This window comes from Mesoplodon densirostris, chromosome 14 (genome assembly GCF_025265405.1).
Source record: "Mesoplodon densirostris isolate mMesDen1 chromosome 14, mMesDen1 primary haplotype, whole genome shotgun sequence".
Lineage (NCBI taxonomy): Eukaryota > Metazoa > Chordata > Mammalia > Artiodactyla > Ziphiidae > Mesoplodon > Mesoplodon densirostris.
The window spans coordinates 38,412,468-38,440,056 of NC_082674.1; the positions used below are offsets into that span (position 1 = coordinate 38,412,468).

Genomic DNA, 27,589 nt, shown 5'->3' on the forward strand with positions numbered 1-27,589 from the left:
GCAGTCCCTAGGGGTGGCAAAGGCCCATCCTATAGTTCTTAATAATGGCACCTCAAAGGTATCACACCCTCTGCCAAAGGGGCCTTAGCAACTGGTGGAATGTGGGTTATTATGAGGACAGGGGGTTGTGATGGTGGCCGGGCTGTGGAATCTTGTGAGGCCAAATGTTAATGCCTCAAAAGATGTCCTTTGGCCCCAACCGGCAGTATTGTGGTTTTCTGGATGGCAACAGAGGACAGGGAGATGATGGAAGGCCGAGGGGGCAGGAGAAAGCCGCCCAACCTTCCCCAAGATGGTGCCTGATGACCCCATGCCCGAAGGGAAGTCAAGGGCTTCTTTGCTAAGGAGGATGCCTCTTCTCACTGCCCCAGCCTGTCCCAGCAGGGGGAGGAAGAGCATAATGGGGACACCACAAGATAGGAGCTGAGTGCTATTAGATTCCAGAGAACTGCTAAGAAGAGTAGAAGACGTGCACCCTATCCCCACACTGGCACCCAGCTGTAACCGGAGACCAGGTAGCCCTTCGTAAGATTGTCAAACTGGCTTTGAAGCTGGCTTTGAAGACTGAAGCTGGCTTTGGTCTCCCCCATCTAGCTCTCCATGTGGGGCCCTTTCCTCCTCCTGCAGATGGAACCAGGCTTCCCCATAACCCTATCGTTGGTTCCCATATATTGAGGTTCTCTCAATGCAGACCTTGGGTTTCTTCCTCCCTCTGTGGCCCCCAGAGGACTGGATGTCTAACTGGCCTCAAAGTAGAGTGGGAGGTGGGAAAGTTACCTCCAGTAGTGATCTGAAGATCATGAGGAAGACAGACTTCTACTCAACCCTCCCAAAGGCCCCACTTGCAACTTTAGGGCGCCATTCTTCTGTGTCCGTTTGTCCTCTCCTCCTTAACTCTCAGGTCCTGATAACTCCATTGAAGTTTCTCGGAAGAACTCAGTCTAGATGTTTACAATTCACACCACTTTCAAGCACCCCAGTGCACTGTGCCTGGGGCTGCAGGAGCGTGGCGGGTTAGGGGGTGGGCGGCCCCATGCTAACCCCTCCCGACCCCCCACTTCCCCCTTCCCAGGCCCAGGAGGCAGAGTCCCCCAAGCCAGACTCGTCCTACGACTACCTTGAGGAGATGAAAACTTGTGAGGACAGAGGCTGCCCAGGACCACCTAAGTCACTGTCCTCCAAGGCCGGCGCCGCCACCACCAATGGCCAGGCGGGCGATGGACCTGAACGCGCAGAGCTGCCCCTGGCCCCAGCCGCAGTGGCCCCGGGGACCCCAGGGCCCCAGCGAAACGACGAGATGGAGTTGGAGAAGGTGCGCATGGAGTTCGAGCTCAAGCGGCTCAAGTACCTGCAGGAGGAGAACGAGCAGCAGCAGCAGCACGAACAGGTGATGGAGCAGCTGCGGCAGCAGGCGACGCCCCGCCTGGTAGGTGACAGGTCCCAACCGGGAGGCGAAGGGTGCAGGGAAACTAGGGGTGAGGGGGGCCCATCCCTGACCCGCACGGGGAGCCCACCTTACCTGCTTCTCAGCTGTTCCCCGCCCTACGCCCGCCAGCTCACTGCTTTAGAGCTTCCATGTTAAGCTGAGATCCAACTCTTCAAGGATCAACCCTCCCCAGGAGGGACCCGGAAGCCACCTTGTCCACTTGCCTGTCTATGGGTTTCCTCCTCAGGGAAGACTCTTCAATATTTCCTCTATGTCTGGATTTCCACCACTCTCTACTCTCTGCATCTCTTAAAATAGGACGCCTGGGACTAGACCCAGAACTCCCCACTGCAGTCTGGCTAGTGGATTTTGATAGAACCATCCCCCTGCTCCCCTGATCAGGGCTGCATGTATTCTGTTGGATCACGCTGCCTTGCTGTCAACTAAAACTTAGACATCTTTTGGCAAGAAATGGACCACTCTCCCCTAATCTAAATGGGGACAAGAAAGCCTGCTTGTGATTAAGTGGCATGGGAAATGCTTAGCACTCTGGCTGGGCCATCATAAGCACTAAATAATGAAAGATGTTATTGTTTAAAGCAGTGCTGTCTGGGCTTTAAAATCAGACAGTCCTGGGTTAAAATTCTGGCTCTACTACATATAAATTGTTTGACACTGGGCAAGTTACTGATCCTCGCTGGGCCTTGGTCTGCTCATGTGTAAGGTAATACCTACCTCATAGGGTTGTCATGAGGATTAAATGAAAGAATGCATGTGAGGCACTTTGCAGTGAGCCTGGCACATTGAGGTAAGCACTCAGTGTTAGCTATTACCATTTTTATGTACTCATGCAATTCACTTCTTGACAGAAATGCAACAACTTACGTTCATCACTTCTCAATTTTATCAGGATGTAATGTATTAGGCTATGCTTCCCAGCTCTGAGTCATCCTCAGTTCTGAGAAACTTGCCTTCTGGCTTTATCCAAGTCATTGCTATAATTGTTGAGGAGGCTATGACCTAAAGTAAATACCACTAAAAGATCTCCCTACAGGTTAGCAATGTTCCATTAATCAGCACCCTTGAGTTACATTATCTCCAGCTCACATTTCTCTACCTTGTCCAGAAAACTGTACTGAGACACACTGTCAAATGGTTTCCCAGAATTAAGATATTACACTATAGCATTTCCCCAATTGACTGGTCCATTTTTTTTAAGAAAATTAAGTTGGTTTTGCATGATTTGTTCTCAATGAACACATGCTGGCTTCTTAACAATTATCTTTTGTTTTTCTTGCTCACAAAATACCTGCTTTTTAGCTTTGAAATTCTTTCTCCTTGCTGGAGGAGATGGAAATCCTTGGTGTATAGTCCTATCTGCTCTCTGTCTTCTGCTTTAAAAAAAAAATAGACCATTGAAAGTGTTTTGAAAAGTCTAAAAGGTTTCACAAATGCACAATTTGTTATCAAAATCACAAATATCAGCCATTAGCATATAGACCACAAACAGTGGCAGAAAGTCCATGAAACCAGAGCCACACCAGGTCTGCAGAGAAACACAAGATCTGTCCAGCCCTCCAGTCCCACCAGAACACTGGGTTTCTTCCTCTGGTCTTCCATCTTCCTGACTATTCCTTTTAGAGGTGGCATCACTGGAGTCATTTCCTGCCCCCTCAGTTTTATTTAGTTACTCCCACATTTTACGTAGTTGGTTCAACAATAGTATGACCAAAACCCCAGTCTTTAACAATAGTTTACAAAAGTGTTTTACTTCCTGTGCATTTACTTGGAGAGTTGACTTAATTTTTAAGCCTCCCACCTCCCTTTTTCTGGGTGGGTGGGTGGGTGGGTAGATAATTGTCATTGTATTGAAAAATATCTCTATGAATATGTTTCTAGTGAATTTAGGGCATCACAGTCCCTGCCATATGCCTGCTTACAAAAAATGTGGCATGAGTTGAAAAGATATTTTAAAGAATGAACCATGGGTGATGCCTTCTTAACTATAGATCAAAATAGTTATATCAGTTTTTACTCTACTTATACGTTGATGCTTTCTACAGTTAAAATGGGGGTCTGTTCAACTTTAATTATATAGATTCTGGAAAAGAGCAACACACAGGCAGAATCAGCCAGACAGCTCAAGCTGCCTTCCCCCACATCCAAAACCCTAAGAGTTTAGGGAGGCCCCATCACCTGTCTCTTACTACCTGTCCGCGGGAGAGACCACACCCTGGGCTGAAGGACCACAGCCTGACCTTATGTGACATGCACTTGGGCCCAGAGAGTCAGACACAGTCATTTGTGCCCAAGGGACCCCCTCTCATTGTGCCACCATCCAGAAAACAAGGTGGAGTATCTGGGGACACTGTCCAGAGAACACGCCCAAGACCTGGTGTCCAGATGTGGGGATCTCAAGTAGGAAAGAGACTGCCCACCTGTGGGCTCAGAGGCTGCATAGAGTGTACCAAGAAAGGAAGGGGGCGGCCTGACTCAGGAGGGCTAAGACCAGGCTCAAGAAGTGAAAACTCATGAGTCCCCTCTGTGCCTTTGACCTTGCCTAGAATTTTCATTCTTGTCCTCACCCTTCCTCATCATCATCTTGTGGGGTGGGCACGATTACCCTCACCTTAGGTGAGGAAGACAGCTTGCCCGAGGTCACATTCAAGAAGGGACAAGAGCAGGATCGAAGCCCAGGTCTGCCTGGTATCCAAGCCCTGGTTTTGCCATTTCTACTCTCTTCTTTCCCCCACGTTCTCGGGAGGCCTCCAGGACCTCCTGCTCCCCCAGAACCAATTCACCATGTTTCTGTACTGCTTCATCTTCATACACATAATCTATGTCACCAAGGAGATGATCTTCTTTCTCTTCTCCAAGCACTACCTGTTCAGCATCGCAGCCATTTTGCTCTGTTTGATTAAAACTTTATGGTCATACTTCCAAGTGCCTTCGCTCTCTCCATCACTGGGCACCTCCTTCCCTCACCTGTGCCTCCCTCCCATCAGAACTTGCTGTTAGGAGAGGTTTGCTGTCAACCATTTACACCTTAGGGTGGAGACATGTTGAGGCCTTGTACTAAGCCTGAGTTCCCACTGTGGATGAAGATGCTTTATTCCCCAAGAGGAGAATTTCAGAAGGTAGCAGGCCAGGGAAGTATCTGTAGGGAGAAGGGTTTAGAAAGCCTTTCCAGAATCACAGAAATCATACCATGACCAGGCTGACTTGGGATCCACCACATCTACTCAGATAGATCTTCCCTGAGGTGTGGGGAGCTGTGGTAGGCTTTTGAGGGTAGGCCCCCCAAAGACATCCACATCCCTGTGAATATGTTACCTTATGTGGTAAAAGAGACTTTGAGATTAAATTAAGGGCCTTGAAATGAAGAGATGATCCTGGACTATCCAGATGAGCACAATGTAATCATAAGGGTCCTTGTAAGAGGGAGGCAGGAGGGTAAGAGGCAGAGAAGGAGATGCGGCCATGGGAGCAGAGGGGAGAGTGATGCAGGACCACAAGCCAAGGAATGCAGGCAGCCTATAGAAGGTAGAAAAGGCAAGAAAATGGGTTCTTTCCTAGAGCCACCAGAAGGAATGCAGCCCTGCCAAACCCATTTTAAACATGTGACCTCCAGAACTGTAAGAGAGTAAATCTGAGGGGTTTTTTGTTGTTGTTGTTGTTTTTTGCGGTACGCGGGCCTCTCACTGTTGTGGCCTCTCCCGTTGCGGAGCACAGGCTCCGGACGCGCAGGCTCAGCGGCCATGGCTCACGGGCCCAGCCGCTCCGCGGCATGTGGGATCTTCCCGGACCGGGGCACGAACCCGCGTCCCCTGCATCGGCAGGCGGACTCTCAACCACTGCGCCATCAGGGAAGCCCCTGAGTTGTTTTAAGCCACTACATTTGTAATAATTTATTGCAGCAGCAACACTAATACAGGAAACTAATACAGGAGCCAAGGTTACCCAAGCTCTTTCCAGCTCTGCAGACATGTCAAGATGGCATCAGCAAGGCATCAGCAAGGGTCCATCTAGCCCTGGGCCTGAGCAGGACTGTACATAGTCCACCATGCATGCTTGGAGCCTGCCCTCAGCAACATGCAACTCAAGAAGAGAGATGCTGAAGCTCCAGGAAACCCAGGACAGGCCTATCAGATATCCTGATCGCTGAGCAGCACATGCCTGGGTGAGGTGGGGGCAAACTCTGGGCACAGTCCTAGGGGCACTGGTAAGGAGGCATTGATTGATTAGGCGCAGTCAGCAATGCTGCTCCAGTGGAAAAATAGGAGAAAAAAAAAACTAAACAGGCCACACGCCCAACCCTCAAATCACATACACACACATACACACACACACAGAGATACATAGCAAATAGTTGTCTACAATAGAGATATACACAACAACAGGCAGCAACAACCAAAAGGAACAGACTTTGGGCACTAGGGGACTCACAGGAGGCACAGAAGTGGCCCAGTGTAACAAGGGAAAGGAGTTCACCTCCCCCATCCTCTACACACATACGTGCGCGCGCACACACAGCAAGTTGTCAGCGGGCCCCACCTCGCCAGCCCTGCCCAGGAATGACGGCCAGCATGGGAGACTTTAAGGATAACGCAGCAAACTGAATGGACACAGCTTTGCAATCAATCAAGTCTTTTTTGACCCTTCCTCTTCCTGGACATAAGGCTCTGCTTTAAGAGGAACAAAAGAATACGTTTCTGTCTTGCTGGGCTCTCTGAGTGATGCAGAGTGAAAACACATGAAAAGAGAAGACCGCCGCGGGACTCATTGTCAGTACACATTATCATGCCGTTTCAGTCCACGGTGACGTCTCATTTTCCACCCAGTTCAATACATTCATTCCCATTTATAGCTGCGCGTGACAGGTATTTACTTGGAAGTAATAAAACTGTCATTTCTCATTAAACTTTCAATGGCAGAATTTTTTTGCTATGGGTCACTTCTCACAATCTAATTTGATCTGGGTTTCTGGGGTGGGATTGAGGCAAAAGAAGGAGGAGATCAGGATATCAAAAAGATTAAGGCCCAGATGTTTAATTCACTAGAACAAACAGAATTGGGAGTTTGTTTATAAAAAAAAAAAAAACAACTGCTATAAGGCCATTCAATTCATCATCCTGTTGCCAGGTAAAACTGGACTTAAATACACCCATTTTCCTTACAAATCTTCAGAGAAAGATTAGTAAACTCCTTTCAGTTAAGTTAGCATGTCTTCTCACCCCCTTAGCAAATGGCCATGAAATCTCCCCTCTATCCTTACTTCCTACTCTGATAGAAGACTGAAGCCAGTAGCCGAAGATCTACCCTAAGCAAAAATGAAAACAGCTCATGGTCACTCCCCAAACTTGATACAGACCTCACTGTTCAAATGCAACCCAGAAAATCAGAAGGAAGGGAGAGACAAAAGTGGAGAGAGATACAAAAGATAGAAAAAAGGCACAGCCTAGGGTTACCAAGCAGGCAACAAGTCAACATACAAGCCCTTCTGGAGCACCTCCAATGTGCCAGGCACTTGGCTACATGCTTTATGGAGGCCTGGGAGGCAGACATGTACATTATTATCCCCATTTCACAGACAAGGATACTGAGGCTCAGAGAGGTTAAGTGATGTACCCAAGATCATCTTAGATCTCAAGTCTGACTCCAAAGTAATCTTTCTGTATTTCCACACTCCCAAAATCCTGCCTTGGAGGATCTCACAGCCTTGCCGAGGAGATGCAGCTAATACACACTAAAGTATAAAGAAACTATCAGGCACATAGACCTCAGTGATGAAGGAGATTAAAGGAGAGGTCCCTGGAGCCCAGGGTGATAGGAAGTCTTCTCAAAAGAGCAGCCCACAAGGGCAGGTAAACCTGGGACAGGTAGAAAGGAGTAGGGAGAACTCATGTGAATTAAGATCAGGGTGGGAGTGTATAATCTATACTCAAAGAAGGAGCAGGCACATCCTTGCTCCAGTGAATGGTAACAGGCCTGGAAAACTGATTTGGAGCCAAATTTTATAGTCTTGAATATTGACCTGAGGAATATGAACTTAGTCCCTTGGCAAACAAGGAATCCCTGAAGATTGTAGAGTGAGATGGTGACCCTCCCCCCCAAAAGAGAGGAAATCCTCCCCCCTCCCCTCTCCTGGGGGCCATATTCTTCCTTGACCTTCTCTTCCCATTTCCAATCCAGGAACGTTCTTTCTAAGGTCCCAGTGTGAAGACTGCATTTATCTATAAGAGAAACCCAGCCACAGTGGCTTAACCAAATAGGGGTTTATGTGTCTCACATACTAAGAAGTCCCAGGTTGGGCAGTCTGTGACGGTGAAACTTCTCAAGGAAGTCATAGAGAACTCAGTCATAGAGGATCCTTCTTTTTGTTCCACCATCCTTAGCATATGGCTTTTATCCTCCTCACCCCATGGCTTTTAGCCTTATAATCTCAAGACGGCTGCTATAGATCCAGGTATCAACTCCAGGTCAGCAGAGGGGGAAAAGAAAGGGAGCCATCTTCTTAAAAAGCTTTCCAGAAAGATCCACCTAGAGACTTCTGCTTACATCTCATTGGTCAGACGGGTCATGTTGCTGCTCCTAGCTTCAGGACATATGAGGTGTGGTAAGTTTTTGGCCTGGACAGTGTTGCAGCCTTGAACAAAATTAAGATTCTGATAATATGGTGGGGGTGGGGAAGGGGAGGGGTGGATATTGAATAAGCAAATAACTGTGTCTAACTTACCTTGCTGCTTTCTTAAGCCCAGCTCCCACTCCCTGCCCCAGTGTCATGGTCCAGGTTGAGAAAATTGGGTAGGGCACAGCTGTAGCCAAGCTGGGCCTGGCCCACAGCTGCACTTCTGCCTTAAGGCCTGGCTCACATACCACAGCAGGAAGGTCATGGTTTTCTCCGGATACACAACTGGAACAGCTCTGTCTTCATCCTCCTGACCTCTGCCTGAGGCCCCAGTATCTTACACAACCAGGGGCACAGCCTTGCCTGGGGACTTAGAAGGGCACACCCCTCTGTGCTGGGAGCCCTCAGCAAAGTTGCAGGAGGAGGTGAGTCTGCCCTGAGAGTCCCTCCCCTTCCTGAGTCCCAGATTCCACAGAACAGAACCCAGTGCCCCCAGTGTCTGTCCTGTCATCCCACTCACACCGTGATGCTGAAGACAGAGTGCAACAAACAGATCCTACACATTACACTCAGCTTCAGCCCAAGCAATTAAGCACTAATAGTGAACTTTCAGGAAGGCTTAGGAGGAGAAAGATAGAAGAATCTTTCCTGCTCCCCAAATGGAATCACATACGTTGCAACCCTAGGGACGGGGCTAGAGTCCTGGAGATGCTGAGATCTGCAGGAGGGAAGGGGGAGCAGGCTTGGTTTCCAAGGCCACTTCCCTGCCCGATCTGTTTCTAATCCCACTTTAGGAGGTGACTGCAAGCAAGTTGGTTAAGCTTTCTAGGCTTTATTTGGGTGACCTGAAAATTATCTAGACTCTAACTCAGTTTAAAAAAAAAAAAAAAGGTGGGGAATGGGGAGAGAAAGGGACCAAAGAGCCTTGGGTCTGATTTCAGAAATTTCTATCTAACTGACCTGAGATGTTGTCCAGGGAGCACCTGAAGAGTGTCCCAGTTGATTGTAATGTTCAGCTTTATTACAAAACCTAAATCCTTGCTACTCTACACGTGATCTGAGGACCAGCAGCCCCAGGCATCTTAGAAATGCAGCATCCCAGGCCCCACTCTGGACCCACTGATCGTTTGCATTTTTGACAATATCCCCAATGACTCTTGTGCACCTGAAAGTCTGCAAAGCACTGCTCTAGGTGATGTGACTCAATTCAACCTTTGCTCTGTCGTGAAGACACTGCTCTTGGCCTGGAGGGTCTTCGGGGGTGGGAGGGTACGTGGAGGCAAGATAGGAAGGAGTGGAGAGAGGATAACTGAGCATGTAGCCCCCACCAGTACTGTGGGAGCCTCCATCACAGCTGGCAGGCACAGGCTGGATGGCAGTGCATCCGCCCCTCCTCCCTCTGTGCTCTTCACCAGTCCTTGCTCTGGGCTTCTGAGCAACCAAATGATTTCTCCCAGCACTCTGCGATTCACCAGAAACTTCCGGAATCCCCCCAGGCCTATCTCTGCCTCTGTCCCTTTTATGATCTAGCTCCGTTGTGTGTAGCTTGGGGGAAAAACATCTCGCTAATATACATTCATTCATTATTTAAAGGTTGCCACTGTTCTTTCAGGAAGGTTAAGCATGATTAAAAGATGGGATTTTTTCCACAGGGCACAGCAGAAAAACTAGGGCTCCCGCATTTTTAAGCTGTTTTGGCCAAGCCTTATTGCATAATTTAAAGTCTGTGACTTATTTAGATTTAATTAGCCAAAGGAGTAGCAGCTGCAGGTTCATTAGTCAGTATTTATTAAGCGCTCCCAGAGGGCTTGTCCACGGCTCTTAAGAGCCAAGTGGAGGATCGGCTTTGGACTTGCAATCTTCCTACACTTAAGTAGGAGGGTATCGCAGATAGGGTCAGGAGGTAGGCATTTTTATTCCTCAGGAACAAAGGGGTGGCATCAAAGGGCCTGGGGTCATGAGACAAATCCCACAAACAACTCTGGCATGAGTCAGTGATTTAGGGACTTGTGGTGACAGGTATGATAATAGTGTGCAGGCTCATGGAAAATGTAGAGCTGTACAAATGAGAGGTGTTAGTAAAAGATGAGCAAAGACCGGGATCTAAGATAGGGATCACGGACCTGACTTTAAGAACTGGGAGAAGTGGAGAGGATCAGAATTGGCTCCAGAGTCTGTGAGGCCCAGTGCAAAAGGACAATCAATGCAGGGTGTCTTGCTCAAGAACTATTGAGAATTCCAAGGTGGTGACAGCAGAGCCTGAAACCAAGTGTGAGGTCTCCCTGGGTGCAGGGTCCCCCTGAGCATGGGGCCCGGTACCAATGCCGTGGCAGTCCGCCCAGGAGGCCAGCCCTTGAGGTGGATGAAGGAGACCCTCTGGGGTGGGGGGCTTTTGTGGATCCCCTCAAATCCCATCCTGGTCCTCGGCACCCCATCAGCTGGAGGAAGGGGAGCAGGTGCTATGCATTTTGAAAGGGGGTGGGGACCACGGGAGCAGGCCCAGCAGTGGAGGATGCTGAGTCTGGTGGCCTGGGGGGACAAAAGGTCCCCTCCCAGGCAATGCGGGGGTGCCCCTTGTACAACCACCGGCTCTGGAAGCAGAGTCTGGCTGAGCGGGAGGCACCTCTTGGTGTGCAGGTCACGCCCCAGGCTTGCAGCTGCTAATCCCAGGGCTAACAGAAGCATAGAGCTCTCCAACTCTTGGCGTTTCCCCTCCCTCCTGGCTTCCGCCCCCAGCCCCATCAGCTGCCCATTTTTCTCTGGGCTAGAAAATCCCAAAATAGGAGAATAAAGCAACACTTTTTACCCTCATGAGCCTCATTTGTATCAAATGACACAGTCACTTTGCCGCAAACTTTTCATCAAAGGAGCCTTTGTAGGGTCCTGGGACAGAAAGCAGGCCTTGGAAGACAGCCACCAGGAAGCCGGGCAGAAAGTGCTGAGCAAGGCAACCCTTAGTTTAGGCAGTTGGGGGGAAGGGAGGCAGGGGAGGGCGGTCTCAGACATCCTCTATCATGGACCTGCTCTCCTCCCAGCACTCTCTTTGACCAGGAGATGCCAGAGCAGCTAATTGTGTGCTGCAGGGACCAACCCACTGCCGGGGGCTCAATCAGTGCTTGGAGCAAATGAATGAATAAGCCAATGAACTAAAGGATACACTAGACAACCTGAGAGAGGATCCTGAGCTCAAGCCTCTGTGAAGATGTGCTGGAGAGGAGAGAAGGGAGCACACGCTTCCCCAGTACCTACTGGATATTCTGCCCCATGCAACACGCTTTATGTCAACTCATCTCATCCCACGGCCACCCCGAGGGAGTGCTATAACCATCCTCACTTTGCAGATGAGAATGAGACTCAGAGAGGTTCAGGAGTTGCCTGAGCTCCCTCAGCAAGAAGGTGGCAGAGACCAAGTGTGGCGCAGAGCTGAAAGTTGCTTTAAAGAAAGCTAAGAAATCTATGTCTCATTTTTTGTATTTGTGAATGAAGATTCAGAGCTGCTTTGATAACGTATGTGAAGAGTACTGTTACTGTATTTCACATGGTATTGTGCAGTCCACTATGTCTCTCTATATTGTGCACACCTACGGATAGTGGCTTCAAAGGAACTTGGCTTAAAAATCTACCGTTTCGGGCCTCCCTGGTGGCGCAGTGGTTGAGAGTCCGCCTGCCGATGCAGGGGATGTGGGTTCGTGCCCCGGTCTGGGAGGATCCCATATGCCGCGGAGCGGCTGGGCCCGTGAGCCATGGCCGCTGGGCCTGTGCGTCCGGAGCCTGTGCTCCGCAGCGGGAGAGGCCGCAGCAGTGAGAGGCCCGCATACCGCAAAAAAAAAAAAAAAAAAAAAAAAATCTACCGTTTCATTCCACCCACTCTCTCCCTTCCTCCCACCAAAGGCTGTGGAGGGAAATGTCTCTGAGAGGGGACAAGGATGTAAGTCCTCACTCACTAGCCCAGGAACTCCACACACCTGCTATTTTCTTGGCAAGAGGGAGATCCATACTCAAAGCCCTCAATAGCTTCCTCTGGACCCTACCCAACATCCTCTGCTGGGTTCATCCAGTCATGTGAGTGGGTCTGTCACTGGCCTGGGGGGTCTTCCCTCTTGAATCAGCCATGCCTGGCTCATCCTGAAGACCTGGATACTATGGCAGGTGTGAAAGGGAGGTGGTCGGACCCAGAGAGAAATCTTACAGTTCACTCTCATTGTCTTCACTTCTGGACAATTTCTGTATCCTCACATACACAAAGCCTCCCCTGGTATCAGAGCTGGCCCGAGTGGGCTCCTAGAAAACAATGAGCTTTGACTGGAAGACTCTGGAAGCACAGAGAAGTGCAGAAAGCCCACCTGCTCTCAGATATCAGACTAATATTGGTGGAACTCCAGACGGCTGCCCTAAGCAAACCACACACTGCAGGACCATCCTGATTCTCAAAACAGATCAGCTAGGGTGGGAGTCAAAAACTGGGATGCCAGAAGGACCCAGGGGGCGCAGGTAAAAGAGGGGAGCTGGCCAGGTGCAGCTAAGAAGAAAGGAAGAGCCAGTGTAAAAAAGGCAGCCCCCCACTCCCCTCCCTCCCTCCCATTTCCACCGTGTGAGGATGCAGGCCCCCTGTCTAGTTGTTCAAGGGCATCCAGGAATCCAGTCTTTTTATGTGTTGGTTCCATCTTTTAACTGTTGGTTCCATCTTTTTAAGCACTCTGTGGACCTAACAAAAGTCTGTGGGCCCACCAGTTCACAAACTTTGAACTTGAGATGTGATTTCCCTTATGATAGAGTCTTCTGTTTCACTCAGAGACATGCTGGGGGATTTCTTCAAACAGAAAACACTCCTAGTTACGAAAATAGAACGTGATTCACTCTAGCACCGCGTTTAAGCACAGAAACAGCAGTAAAGCATGCTTCTTCCCTTCACAAATAGCCTCACCTTGAGGTGTTTCAAGAGACAGATCTCTTAATGCATTTCAAATCAGGTTAGAGTGGCAAAAATCCAATTTTCATACAACTTCTTGAAGGAAGATGGGAATTTGGCTCGAGCCTGGATCAGAGTTAAAGAAGGGTCAAGGCAGGGGCCTGGGGGTGGGGAAATGAGGCAAGAGAGGGCGTTGAGGGTGGAGGGCAAAGCTGGGTGCCCTCACTGAGAGACGTGGAGAGAGGCTGGCAACAGCTCTGTGAAGTTGGTGAGACGGAGAGGTGGGTCCTGGGGATCGGAGCCAACTGGAGAGGGGAAGAGGGTGAGCGAGCATCCTTAGTTGCCATGGTGACAAAGGAATAAGGAAAGGGGCGGAAAGAGTGAGGGGGGAATCTCGGAGAAGAGCTATATTGTGCTGCTACAACCAGCTCTCTCCTCTCCACCCAGGACCCCTGCCTATGACTCCCTGGGCCCTCTGCCACCTACCCCACCTGACTCCATTCATCCCCGGCATGGATAAAGTACTATGAAATTACGTCAAGGACATTTAGATCCTATACATGGGTGGTCTGGACAGATACCTACTTACGGTGCATCTGGGTCTCCAAAAGGCCTCTTGAATTCAAAAATATTTTCTCCACTGTCCTGCTATATAAAGCTTACAATTCTACTATTAGGGCAAAATTTCCTGGACTAAGTATTTGTTCATGTTCAATTACAAACCCTCCTTAGGAACAGTAATATCTTGAATATTAACTTCTAGAATCTCATAAATTAATTTATCACATGTAGCAGGGATCTCAGCTTCAGCCTAGGAATGTCCACTACTAGGATTCAGGCATATCTAAACATGTATGATAAATTAGTAGGGCAGACCCCAGACAGGCCAGTTCATAGGATGGTTCCAGTGACATCTGCTATGTGTGTTCAATGTTCATTTCCCCTTGATTTTCTTTTGGGGAACTCCCTGTCCCTCAATCTTTGTCCATGAGGTTCAAGTGGGCTGACTTCCAATCGAAGGTGGACCCAAGACCCAGACCTGGCCAATCAGAGCATTCCATCTCCTGGCCAAGTGATTGGTTCTGGTGTGGACACATGACCCAAGCCTAACCAATGAGTCTCAGACTTAGGACTTTTGCTGGAACTCCTGGGAAAGACAAACTCTCCACTGGGTACTAAGCAAGCAGAATAAATGTCCAGAGCTACTGGAGGCTGTCTTGTTCCACTTGGGGAAGGCCTCACTGAGAATAAAGCTGACATGAAGAAAAGCAAAGCCAAGAAGAGATGAGAAGACTCAGGGAAGGAGAGGGAGGGAGGGAGGAGAAGGAGAGAGAGTGAGTCCTTGTTGGCATGATTTGAGCCCCTGGATCCACCTGAAACAGAGACATCCCTAAGCTTTTCAGTTGCTATTAACTTTGATTTAAATTGTGTTTCTGTCAGTTGGAACCAAGAGTTCTGAATCATGCAAGGGCCTTCCCATTTGGCTAAGGAGAGGAGGATTACATGAGTTGGAACGTGGGCTCAGCAATAGCTAATGGAGGTGATTTGGCCCCTGTTCCCAGCCTGTCCTCTGGAGAAAGCCGTGGGGATGAACCTAAACAAGGGAGTGCGAGAGACATGGGGAGAAGTGGAGCTATTAGAGCATACATGAGAACCCACATGTGGAAAGGGAGCCATTTCTCCACTTCTGGAGGGAAAACAGCCCTGCTCTGGCCCCATGAGGGGTTGAGGTATTGATGTCTGTGCCAAGGGAAATGGTGGTAGGACCTTGCTGAGAGGGGATGCCAGTGGGAAACCACAGACAAACATAGTCTGTACACTCACAAAAGGCTCCATGAAAAGACCATGAAAGGTCTGGAAGCAATCCAAGTGTCCATCAACTGATGGGTGGATAACTACCGTGTGAGAGAGCCATACAATGGAATATTATTTGGCAATAAAAAGGAATGAAGGGACTTCCCTGGTGGCGCAGTGGTTAAGAATCCGCCTGCCAGTGCAGGGGACACGGGTTCGAGCCCTGGTCCGGGAAGATCCCACATGCTGTGGAGCAACTAGGCACGTGCGCTACAACTACTGAGATTGCACTCTAGAGCCCACAAGCCACAACTACTGAGCCCACAGGCCTAGAGCTCGTGCTCCGCAACAAGAGGAGCCACCACAATGAGTAGCCCCCGCTCACCGCAAGTAGAGAAAGCCCACACGCAGCAATGAAGACCCAATGCAGCCAAAAATAAATAAATAAATAAATAAAATTTATTTTAAAAAAAAGGAATGGAGCATTGATCCATGCTACCACATGGTTGAACCCTGAAAACATCATGCTAAGTAAAATAAACCAATCACAAAGGACTACATATTTTATAATTCCATTCATATGAAATGTCCAGAATACGCAAATCTCTAGAGACAGATTAGTGGTTGCTTAGGGCTAGGGGAACAGAGGGATTGGGGGATGAGAGCTAGGGGTGCACAGTTTCCTTTAGGGTGATGAAATGTCCTAAAATTAAATGTGGTGATGGCTGCAAAACCTGAATATGCTAAAAGCCATCTAATTGCACACTTTAAATGAGGAAATTGTATGGTATATAAATTATATCTCAATAAAGCTGTTACCCTCCAAAATGGCTCTTGAGGTACCTGCCCAGTCTGCGTGTGGCAGGGGTAGGGGTGGGGGGTTGGCCTCCAGGAGGCCCAGGGCACATGATGTAGCTCCTGCTACTCTGGGAGAGAGTGTGCCCTTCGATCCGATAAGAGGGACCCCACTCTGGGCCAGCACTTTAAGAGGGCTCCCCTCTGATTCTTATCTGGTCTCACCCCTCCCCACAGGGTAAAAAGTCTGTAGGGCCAAGTGGACGTGCCCACCACACTCACACCTCCCAAGAACATACCCTAGGCATATAGGACTAAGGAACTCCTTGCCCAGAAGGTCCCAAACCTGTTTCTCCAGCCTGCAGTCAGTCCTCTTCCCCACGTCCATCCTCCCTCCACAGGGTAGACTGAAATGGTGGTGAGCATAAAAGAGGTGTGATTGGAACCTGGATATGTAGGCTGGATGCCCACATCAGGCCCTTCCAAGGGTGAGGCAGAGCTGGGGGGTGAAGGAGAAGGGGACAAGCCATGGGCCATGAGTGCAGGGGGGCGGGGCGGGGGCCAGGTCGCCCCCAAACCACCATGTTCCAGCATGGGGATCAGAGGAATAGGAGCATTCTCAATTCAAACTTGACCTTCTAGGTCATCATGAAGATATATTTTTCAAGATAGGAAGCTGGAACATTGAACAGTTTGTTAGCTCGCTTTACAGGTGTAAGATACGTAAACACATGGCTTGTGGACCTCCCTTTGTCCTCATGCTCTGGACCCTCTCAAATATAAAGATCTGATGCTGAGAGATGCTACACTTGAGAGAAATCTATCAGAGCTTTTCTTTCTAATGAATCCTGCTGTGGGGTTTCCCAGGTTGCATTTACTGATTTAGGAAACAGTTCATAGATTCTTCGCTCCAGGCTAAAGAGAAAGCTGATACTTGGCTGCCCACAACCTTGAAGTTTAATGATTTCTCTCAACGTCTCCTCAGCTTAGCCCATGGCTTAGGCACGTAGTGAGGGGTAGGCTGGAGACTGGGTGGTTCCCTGAGCCATACTAAGGAATCCGTGTCTGTCTGGCTCTCTTGTCTTCAGTGTTGCTGTTGTTGTTGTTGTTGCTTTAGGATATAATGTAATAGAGTCCAACTGGCAAGGAATTCTAGCAGAGGCTCATGGGAAACATCTGAGAGCAGGGCTGGGGCAGGCCAGAGAGTATCTCTTCATCCTTCCTCTGTATCTTCCTGATGGACAAAAACTCTGGGGGATCCTGTGCTAGTGCCTTTAGGGTACAGACCTGCAAGACACACGGTCTCTGCCCTCCAAGCAGTTACCATCTGGTTGCAAAATAACACTGACACTGATCATTAAAACACAATATAAAAACCCCAAAATATAACTTAGGGTGTGACATAAAGCGTTTTCAAGACTTGAGATCATCTCGTCCAGAGTTTCTCCTTGGCACTGTTGACACTTTGGGCCACATTATTCTTTGCTTGGAGAGAGGGGGAGCTGCCCTGTGCACTGTAGGGTAGTTAGCAGCATTCCTGGCCTCTACTCTCTAGATGCCAGTAACAGGCTCACGGCCCCAGGTGTGACAATGAAAAATATCTCCAGACACTGCCAAATGTCCTGTGGGGGTCAAAACTGCCCCCAGTTGAGGACCATTGCTCTAGTATAAATACCCCTCCATCATTTCCAGTATAATTAATGTCTATAGACAGAGAATTGCAGGAAGCCACATGATGGGGAGATGATTGTGGGCTGGAGGAGCCTGGTTCTTGGAGGAGAAGGCAGCACCTGAGGCCGTCCTCAAAGGGTGGGTAGGGTTTGGCGAATCCAGCTAGAAGGACAGCACTCCAAGAGGGGAGACAGTATGCTCGAAGACAGAGAGGCTAGAACAAGCAGCGTGCCCCACATGGTTATGAGGTTGTGCAATGCCAAAAGGTGCCCAGTCGAGGGGACAAGGGGGCGCTGAAATGCGGCCCACCCTCGCCCGGCCAAGCCATGCCCCTTGGCACTGGGCTGCATCAGTCCACAGGAAGGGGAGAGATTTTCTTAGTACAGAGGTGTCTTGTGAGCCCCACCTCATATGCTCACAGTGCTGTACTGCCCAAAGAAGGCCTTTTTCTAATGACAAAAGTGCCACAGCAGCAAGCCAAGACCCCACGAATGAGCACACCCTGGGATGGAGAGGATAGAGAGCCAGCAAAGTAGCCAGCCCTCTGTCAGGGACGGATGGAGACTCTAGCTTTCTCGGGCCCTCGATGGTCCCACTATGCTCCTCTCCACTCTGATTTCTCTGTGTGGAGCCCCCCAGCCCCCCTGCTCTGCAGAGGCCCCACATGGAAGAATAAGAAGGAAGATCTTTCAAGAGCTCAAAGTAGGTTGAATCAAAAGGAGAAGGAGGGGCTTCCCTGGTGGCGCAGTGTTTAAGAGTCCGCCTGCCGATGCAGGGGACAGGGGTTCGTGCCCCGGGCCGGGAGGATCCCACATGCCGCGGAGCGGCTGGGCCTGTGAGCCATGGCCGCTGAGCCTGCACGTCCAGAGCCTGTGCTCCGCAATGGGAGAGGCCACAACAGTGAGAGGCCCGCGTACCGCAAAAAAAAAAAAAAAAAAAAAAAGGAGAAGGAAAGCCCTAAGAGTCTGGGTCTGAGACAGACAGCAGCCAGTGTGCCTGGCTCAGATCCTTGCTGTTTCCATCCCCTCCTCAGAAAGACCCTACAGAGAGGTGGTCACCCCTCAGGGAGGTCGCCTCTGCCCAGGGCACCTTTCCTCCTACAAAGAGACCTTCAGACCCTGCAGGGACCCCTCGCCCCATCACCTTCCCTTTCTTTGCTCATCCATCCAGCAATGGACCAGCACAAACTAAGGTACAGGTGCTCTTGGGAATACATGAAGACCCTCCAAAGGGTACGTACTTTGGTGTAAGTCATTTTAGGAGCCTCACATGACGAGTCCTCAACTTCCACAAGCGCTCTCTTATACAGCTGTCCTGTCTGAGCACATGGACGAGGGATGCTGCTTGTTCTCCCTCTTGCTTCGCTTGCACAATCACCCTTCTCCCACTTCCCAAAAGCAAGGCACACTACTTACCTGTCCCAAGTCTTCCCACAGTGCATTGGCTTAGGGAAAAATGTATGGTGCAATGAAAGGACAGTCTAAATGCCAGCATCCATGTGGAGAAAAGGGGTGACTAATGACTGGGCAAATCAACTAGCTTCCAATTCTCTGCTCTCATTCAAAGTGAAGGAGAATCTATTCTTGTTGTCAGCTGATAGGTTTTTAATGATCTACCCATATGATCTTTGAGATTAACTCAAAAGAAGTTTATAAAACTGAGCGACATTGCTACAACAAAACTCCTTACATTCCTTTGTACTTATGTATGTGAAAAGATTTCTGAGCTCAGCTCTTGTGCCTATTTAAAAAACAAAACAAAACAAAATAAATAGAATTAATACTGAACCTTGACCCCTTCTAGCGATGAGTAATATTCATCCATGGATATATGAACTAATTGGGTAGGGAAAAAAAGCTTCTTCTCATTAAGAGATGTATTTTCAATTAATCTTTATTTTTTATGCTTCCTTAGTAGCTATTAGATTTTCTAATAGCATTTGTTTTGATTTAACTGTATATTAGTTGTCATGGTACAAATCCAGACAAAATATTCTCTAACATTTAGAATCTATGGTCACAAGAAATTTTAAAAATAAATTCATTTTATATGCATAGCTTGGTTGGAGAGAAGTATGATAGGGTGATGCATAAAAGATATACAATCATAAAAATGTATTAGGATAAAATTCTGAAGGGAAAGTAGAAGGAAATATAAATTCAAGGAGGAAAAAGATGAAATTTTTCCAACTGTTAAGGCAGAATTTCATGTATTTTTTTAAAAGGATTACAGTGGGTATCCAATCACTATAGTATTTCATTTAGAAACATTTCTCAGAGTACTGCAACACTTATATCTTTAAATGTCAATATTTGCGTACACCAGAAAGTACACCCTATGTAACTGTTTAAACTATGGAAAAATTTTGTGTTGGCTCCTAAAAATGTGCAAAGGGGTACGCATATTTTCAAAAAAATTTTTTGGAGTCTACAAGAAAAACATTTAGAGCACCACGTCACAGAGCTTGGCTCTTGCCTGCAAGGGGAAGGCCTACAATGAATGCAAAATTAGCACCTTTGAAGATTCCTTAAAGCTTGAGGGACCTGAGGGCACCCTTAAAGCGTTGCCGTGGGGGGTGAGGGCTCTCACTATTGTGAAACTGGGCCAAGGAGCTCCCCCTTCGTCCTGTCAATACCTTCCTCCCTCGTCTTTCTCTTCTCACTTGTTTTATTTGCAGCTTTCCTCCAAAATCCACTACAGATGCCCTGTCAGGTCAGTGTGAGATCTGTTCTGCTTTGTTGTGTCCCACCTCACCGGTCCTTTCTCCCAGAAGCCTTCGGGTGGGCAGTGTCCCCACCCACACCCACCCCCAGCCTCGCTGGCCGCAGTCTAATACCCCATGTACACGCGCGGCACCCACTGCTTCCTCCAGTTTTCTCTTGCTTTGGGCTAGTCCTCACTTCCCAGCTAAGCCATAAGTTTTCTCATCTGTGTCTCCAAACCTCTCTTCTCAGCAGTAAGAGGCGGATAAAAGAATTAAGCGCGATGAAATTTGAACAGCGCCTGGCACCAAGCCTGGCCCGCAGCCAGAACCTGGCACCCAGCTGCATTCAGCAAATACTTGCTAATCGTGCTGTTGAATTTTCTCGCTGGCCAGTGATTAGGAAGTCTGGGCTTCCTAGCGTCCCCCTTCTTCAACCAGGGAACCAAAGAGAGTTCCCAAATCCCCAGGTCTCCTTTAGATAGCTTGCCAAGTAGGGGTGATAGAAATGCCTTCCCCCTCCCGCCACCGCTGCTGCCGCCGAGTCGGCTCTGGGTGCCCTAGCCCAGGCTGGTGGGGTGAAGGGGGTGGGGGGAGCCGGGAGCTATGAGGTCATACTCGGGTCACGTGACCGCTGCCGCATCTGTCAACCGTGGTACAATTACTAAGCCGGTCGGGGCTAGCGACATTCAAACCAGTGCTCTCTTCCTCCTCCCTCTCCCAGGCTCTGGTCCCTTTCACACCAAGGGACCGTCTCAAAAGTCTAGGACCCTGAAGGCGTTGGCTTCCACATGCTACAATTTAAAGGGCTGGGATAGAAAGAAAGGAGCGGGGCGGGGGTGGGGAGAGAAAAAAAAAGTCCAAGACTGCACTTACTGCTGCTGCAGTTTGAAAACTGTGCTTAAGGTTCTTTAAAATCTTTTTCTGTCAAAGCAATTTGGCATATGTATTACAGAGTCTTAAAAATCCTCATACTCTAACCCATTAATTCCAGCTCTAGCATGCTTGTAAGGGAAGTAATCCAAACAGGGGCAAAGGTTTCCGGACACGAAATTCACTGTCTTGTTGTTGAAATTAACAAACTATATAACGAAATTGAATAGATTAGGGTATAAAAGAACAATAAAATATTGTTCAGTTGTTAAAAATGGTGATTTCCAAGAATCTTTCATGACATGGAAGATGTATGAAAAAATGACCACAGTGAGTATTTGCTGAGCACTTCCTATGTGCCAGATATTCTGCTAAACGCTTTCTATGGATTGATTCTTACAACCTAAGTAGACAGATACTATTATTATCCCTCTTCTAAAAACCGTGGCCTAGAGAAGGAAGCTGCCTAAGGTTGACTAGCTAATAAAGTGTGAAAATTGAGGCTTAGCGGTTATCCAAAGGGTTTACCTAAATAAATGGCAGAGGCAGGATTTGAACTCACAGAATCTGAGTCTGGAGACCAGTCTTTTAACCTCCATGCTCTTAACTCCCTGCCAAGTAGTAACTAGCAAGAAATCAGTATGAACACTGCACACATACCATCAGGCCAGTAATATGTATACACACATGTGCCCCTACACACAATATATGAGTAGCAAGAGTGGAAGGACAGACACCCACATTTTCACACTGGTATCTGTCAGTGGTACAATTACAAGTGATTTAAGTTTTCTTTATACTACTCTAAATCTTTTAAATTAATACAATGTATATGTATTAATTTAACAAGTAGACAAAATATTAAATACAGACTGATCCCACTAGAGAGCCATGTGTTAATTATGGGATTATTTATTATAAGGAAAACTTGAAAGTAGCTCAAGTGTCAATTATTGTTTGAATAGTTAAATGAATTATAAAACATATTAGGTGCAATAATTTGCAGGCAATGAAAATGAAGGATACAAAGATCAAGTGATACCATTATATGAAAAATCAAGGTACAAAATGGTAGGCATATTATGTACAATCATTTGAAAATATTACTGTAAAATATGAAAGAAAGGAGAAAAAGATAACTATATCAGGATGATAAAATTATATGTGATTTTTAAACTTTTCTGAACTTCTATAATGTCTTTCATTTCTTGTATACTAATAAAAATATTTTCATTGAGTTAAGGTTCCATATCAAAATTAGCATGGAGCACATGGGAATCTTTTTTGCCTTTTTAGAATGCTTTCTGTTTTATCTCATTTCATTGACAAAACACCCCAATGAGAATACTGTAGGCACTTTCTTATTCATTAAGAAAAGTTAAGGCACTGAAATGGTGAATGAGTTACTTGGAGTAAACCAGCAAATGCATGGCAACCCCTGGGACTAGAACCCAGGCCTGCAATCTCTTACCCCAGAACTCTGGCCTATAAACCACACCACCTCCTTTCTGTGAAGGGCTGCATGGTGCTGCCTAGAGAATACAAACTACTATTACAAGACTCCAAACTCTGAGATCCAAGTGTATATTCTCTCAGTGAGCAAGAGCCTGGAGGCAGGGAGCATGCATTGCCCTATTTCTGCTCTTTGTCTTCAGAGTGAGAATGTCTAAGGCCCAAGGCTTCCCCCGCCCCTCCAAACCCCTCCACACACACACTCCCTACACACACAGCCAACCACGTCCCCAAAAGCAGGCCACCTGCGAACATGCCTTGCTCTTGGATGGAGAGAGAGACCAGTAGATGTGCAGTGTATCCTCCCCAACACCCTTTAGTGTACAACCTTGCCCACGGCCCCCACAGGAGAAGGATCAGGGGCCCTACAGGCCAGCATGTGTCAAAGGCCAGTCTCAAACTAGGTAGGCACCAGACAAGCAAGCCTAGAAAGAAAGATCAGGACATACGGACAGCCAACAGGCACATGAAAAGATGCTCAATGTCACTAAATATTAAAGAAATGTCAATCAAAACTACAGTGAGGTACCACCTAACACCGGTCAGAATGGCCATCATCAAAATGTCTACAAATAACAAATGCTGGAGAGTGTGTGGAGAAAAGGGAACCCTCCTACAGGATTGGTGAGAATGTAAATTGATGCAGCCACTATGGAGAACAGTATGGAGGTTCCTTAAAAAACTAAAAATAGAGCTACCATATGATTCAGCAATGCCTTGCCTGGGCATATGTCCAGAAAAGACAAAAACTCTAATTCGAAAGATATGTGCACCCCAATGTTCATAGCAGCACTAGTTACAATAGCCAAGACATGGAAGCAACCTAAATGTCCATCTACAGATGAATGGATAAGAGATGTAGTGTGTGTGTGTGTGTGTGTGTGTGTGTGTACACACACACAATGGAATATAAGCCATAAAAATGAATGAAATAATGCCATTTGCAGCAACATGGATGGACCTAGAGATTATACTAAGTGAAGTAAGTCAGACAGAAAAAGACAAATATCATATGGTACAAGTGAATTTATTTACAAAACAGAAATAGACTCACAGACATAGAAAACAAACATATGGCTACCAAAGGGGAAAGGGGGGATAGGGATAAATTAGGAGTTTGGGATTAACATATACGTACTGCTATATATAAAATAGGTAAACAACAAGGACCTACTGTATAGCACAGGGAACTATACTCAGTATCTTGTAATAATCTGTAACAGAAAAGAATCTGAAAAAGGAAATATATATGTATATATTACATACATATATATAATACTGAATCACTTTGCTGTATACCTGAAACTAACACATTGTAAATCAACTATACTTCAATCAAAAAAAGAGAGAGAGGGCCTCCCTGGTGGCGCAGTGGTTGAGAGTCCGCCTGCCGATGCAGGGGACACGGGTTCGTGCCCCGATCCCGGAGGATCCCACATGCCGCGGAGCGGCTGGGCCCGCGAGCCATGGCCGCGGGGCCTGTGTGTCTGGAGCCTGTGCTCCGCAACGGGAGAGGCCACAGCAGTGAGAGGCCCGCGTACAGAAAAAAAAAAAAAAAAAAAAAAAAAAAAAAAAAAAAAGAGAGAGAGATCAGAAGAGGTCAAGTGTCAGCAACAGTGGGTGAAGCCAGCAGTGGGGAGCTGGGGGGCTGAGGAACCCCAAGGAACTGGGTCATCAGGCCCTGGTCCCTCATTTAACAGAAGGAGATGTGACTTGCCAGGGTCACACAACAGCCAGACAGAGTAGAAGTAAACCAAATCCAAAGCCCAAAGGAACCAGTCAAAGGCCAGGCCCAAACTCTACAGAGCCAGGCTTCATTTATTCATTCAAGATATAACCACTGCCATTCCTGCTCACCAGATCTTCCTTATGTCATGGGTCCAGAGCCAGTACCCTGTCCCCAATCCACCCCCTTCCCGGGGGATCAGGTGACTCCCACGACTCAAGAAGAAAAAGAAGTCACAAGCAGGAGAAGCTACCCCTCCAGAGAAACAAATCCAAACTACAAAGCATGGAAGACAAACCAATGGGCTGAGTCCAGGGGCATGACAAGTCCAAGGATTCCAGAGCCCAGTGAGGAAAGCTTCCAGGAGGAGTAGTCAGGAAGAGGTATGACTTGAGTGGTTCAGAAGGATAGATGTGCTATAAAGAGCTAAAAGAAAACCAAAAGATTCCATAGGTATGGTAATGCACAAGAAGTTAAGAGGGGGAGGGAAGCCTAGGTTTACAAATCCTGATGGCAGGGGAGGGTCCCAAGTAAGGAGAAAGGGAGGTGGAAGTGCTTGGATAGGGTAATTTCTGTAAACAGTACATTTAAGTGTTTGTCCTCAACTTGGAGTGGAAGCATGGGATACCTGAATATTAGCAGTTCCTGCTACCAAAGACAAAGGTAAAGGTAATGGTACTTTCTGTCAGGAAAAGGGATGCCATTGGCCCCAAATGCTATTTACAAAGGGCTTTTCAGGAAAAAAAAAAAAAAAGTCTTGCCTATAAAGAGACCTGTCCATTAATCTGAGCTGATGATGACTGGGTGTTTGTTTTCCTGTTTCCATGGGATCTGTGGGGTTTCTTTTGAGCAAAGGAGAGGGGCAAATGCTGTGTTGGGGACCTAACAGAGAAGCAGGGACACAGTAAAATGAGGTCATGTCCCTTCCATGCTTGCAAGCCCTAAGTGGCTTCCCACTGTACTTAGAATAAACTCAGATCCCTTTAAGTGCCGCCCACAGGACCCCTGGGATCTGGCCCTGCCCCTTCTGTCTCACCTTCACTCGCTTGGTGAAGCCCCACTGACCTCCTCTCTGCTCCTCAAGCCAGCAGAGCTTTCTCTGCCTGGTGCCTCATACTGGGGTTCCCTCTGCTCAGAACGTCCTTCCCTTCCGTCCCCTTCCCTCCACCCTGCTGTTTGCGTGGATGCCTCCTTCTCCTGCCTTAGGTGCACAGGGCCCTACCTGAGCAGAGGCCGCCAAAGGCCTCCCTGCCCATAACCTTTTACTTCTCCATAGCACTTAGATCAACCGAAGTCACCAGCTGTCTACTTGCTCGGTGTAGCGAGTGTCCCCTCCTGAGCCCTCAGCCCTCTCACTTGTGCCCACCATCCCCATCAGCAGGTTCCTTCGTAAAAGCTGGGGTCTTAACTGCCCTGTTCACTGAAAGGGATGCGGTGCCAGGCAGAGCGCCTGACATTGGTAACCAGCCAATAAATATTTGTGGAATGAATGAATGAATAAGAGGTCTGCTGATGTGAATGTAACTGAGTGAAAACCCAGAGCTCAAATTCCAAAGGAGAAAATCAGAATCTTCACACACTCCCTATTGCTTCCCTTTCTCCAATTGAGCCCCAGGGCAACTGGCTTCCACTTTCTCCTCTCCTCCCTCCCTCCCTCTCTTCTTTCTTTTACACAGGTTCACAAGCACCTGCTCTGGCAGGTGCTGTGTGGTGGGCCCACCTTCCCACCCACTCTGCTCCCCAACATGCCCCCGGGGCCCTGACCTCATCCAGGACCCCAGTCTATCCCTGGGCCCCCTCAAGTCACATCCCTTATACAGTCACCCCCTGGTACCTCTTCTCTGTAGACCTTCATTGTGACTGAGCCCTGAGGACAGAACATCCTGGGAAAGAGAAATGAAGGATTCTCCAAGGAACCAGCTATAGCCATGTATTTGCTAACATATTTGTCCTGCTGGGAGGCAAAGTTTTGGAGCTTTTATACATTAAGTTTTTCATAAAAATGAATGACAACAACCCAGTCTTATCAGATTTTTTGTTTGCAATCCCAAGGGTCTTATTAGCTGGCTATGACCCAGGACTGCTTCCTTTCTTCCTCTGAGCCTCAGATTCAAATGAACATTTGGCTTTCAAGATCCCTTCAAGTTTTAAATTTTGTGTGATCTTGGGGCTGTGAATCCACTCAGGCTTGGTAACAGCCAGGAGTCATCAAACATCGCCCTCTCTGGGCTCATCTCCCAGTGACAAAAAAAAACATGTGCCCGATTCCATCACTCCACGGGTGTGCAGGAGGAGGTGGTGAGCTGGGCCAAGGGTCTGCCAAGACTCTGTCTGAGCTGGGGATCCCTTCTGCTGCGTCTGCGGAGAGAATGGAGTAGCCTGCCTTCCAGTGAAAGGGGTCCCGTCCTGCAGGAAAGGACCACGGGGCGAGCTGTGAGGTTGTGTGGGAAAGCTGGGGGGTTGTGAGAAAGTGAGGGTTTATCATGCTTTAGAACAGAGCGTAGGAAGGTGAGGGTGGGAGGAGAGATTCAGCCTTTCCTAGTGTTGTCAATGACGAGGCATGATGTCAGAAACGAGGTAATGAACTGGGAGGGTACAGTGAAAGAGACAGGGGAGGGCAGAGGAAGGGGGCAAAGACTTGAGTATCTCCCTGGAGAGTTCAGTGAGGGGCTGCACTGGTTCCCAGAGCCATGCGGGTTGGGGTTGGCCCAGCATAGGTCTGCTGACCCCCTTCCAGGGATCTTGGGACCCTAGGGATAGAGAGGAAGCCCTGCAGCATCTTCTGAGGTTCTAGCGTGTGCTCAAAGTATCCTTTCCATTTCTGGCTCTCCAGGCAGCTCAGGATCGGAATTAAATCTACGCTCTCCCTCCACCAACTTATCTTTGCCGACAGCCTTCCTGCGGGGGGGCAGGGGGGCTGGCCTTAGTGAGGGGCAGGGCCTGGCTGCCCGATGTTCAGTCTCCCCCAGCCCTCCCCAGGCAGGGAGTGAGCCTGCAGAAGCAGCCTCGCCATAAGCACTGCCTGGGTCTGTGTCAGCAGCAAACAGCTTCCCTTGCACCTCGGGAGGAAGTGTTAATGAGGAGAGCGGTGGGGAAGGGTTGTGCCTGCCTGCGGTTGTAACAGTTTGCTCCTTTTGGCTCCTGGGGACTGAGGAACTTACACAAGGAACACGCCTTCTTCTAATAAAGAATGTGTGTACGTTTGTACCAGACAACTAACATAAAAGGCCCAGTGCAAACATTTCTAAAGCAAAGATCCCGACAGGACTGCAGCTGCCAGAAGGGACAGGATGGTGACCAGCAGCCTACGCCACAGGTCTAGGGTGGCACTGGGAGCTACAGAAAGGTGAGGGCTAAGATTTGCCTCTCCATGGCTGAGGCCCCTAAGGACGACCCAGCCCATCCACAGCCCCCTGCCTTCACACCCAGGTCCAAAGCAAACCCCCTCCCGTTTGTTTCCCAGGGAGGTAAGGGATCCAAGAAGCCCCGACTGAAGTGAGTCCTGCTTGAGTTCAGGCTCTACCCATCTGCAGCCTTCCCCCCAGGAGCAGTAG

General features: G+C 48.3%; 1 protein-coding gene across 1 annotated transcript; it reads left to right on the forward strand.

Annotated features, from left to right (window-relative positions):
* Positions 1-222: 222 nt before the first annotated feature.
* TMEM247 (transmembrane protein 247) lies at positions 223-27,050 on the forward strand. The gene is given in 7 exon segments (XM_060116945.1): positions 223-258; positions 260-341; positions 1,074-1,425; positions 4,180-4,356; positions 20,178-20,319; positions 25,242-25,494; positions 26,869-27,050. Coding segments are annotated over 7 exon segments (1,224 nt in total).
* Positions 27,051-27,589: the final 539 nt, after the last annotated feature.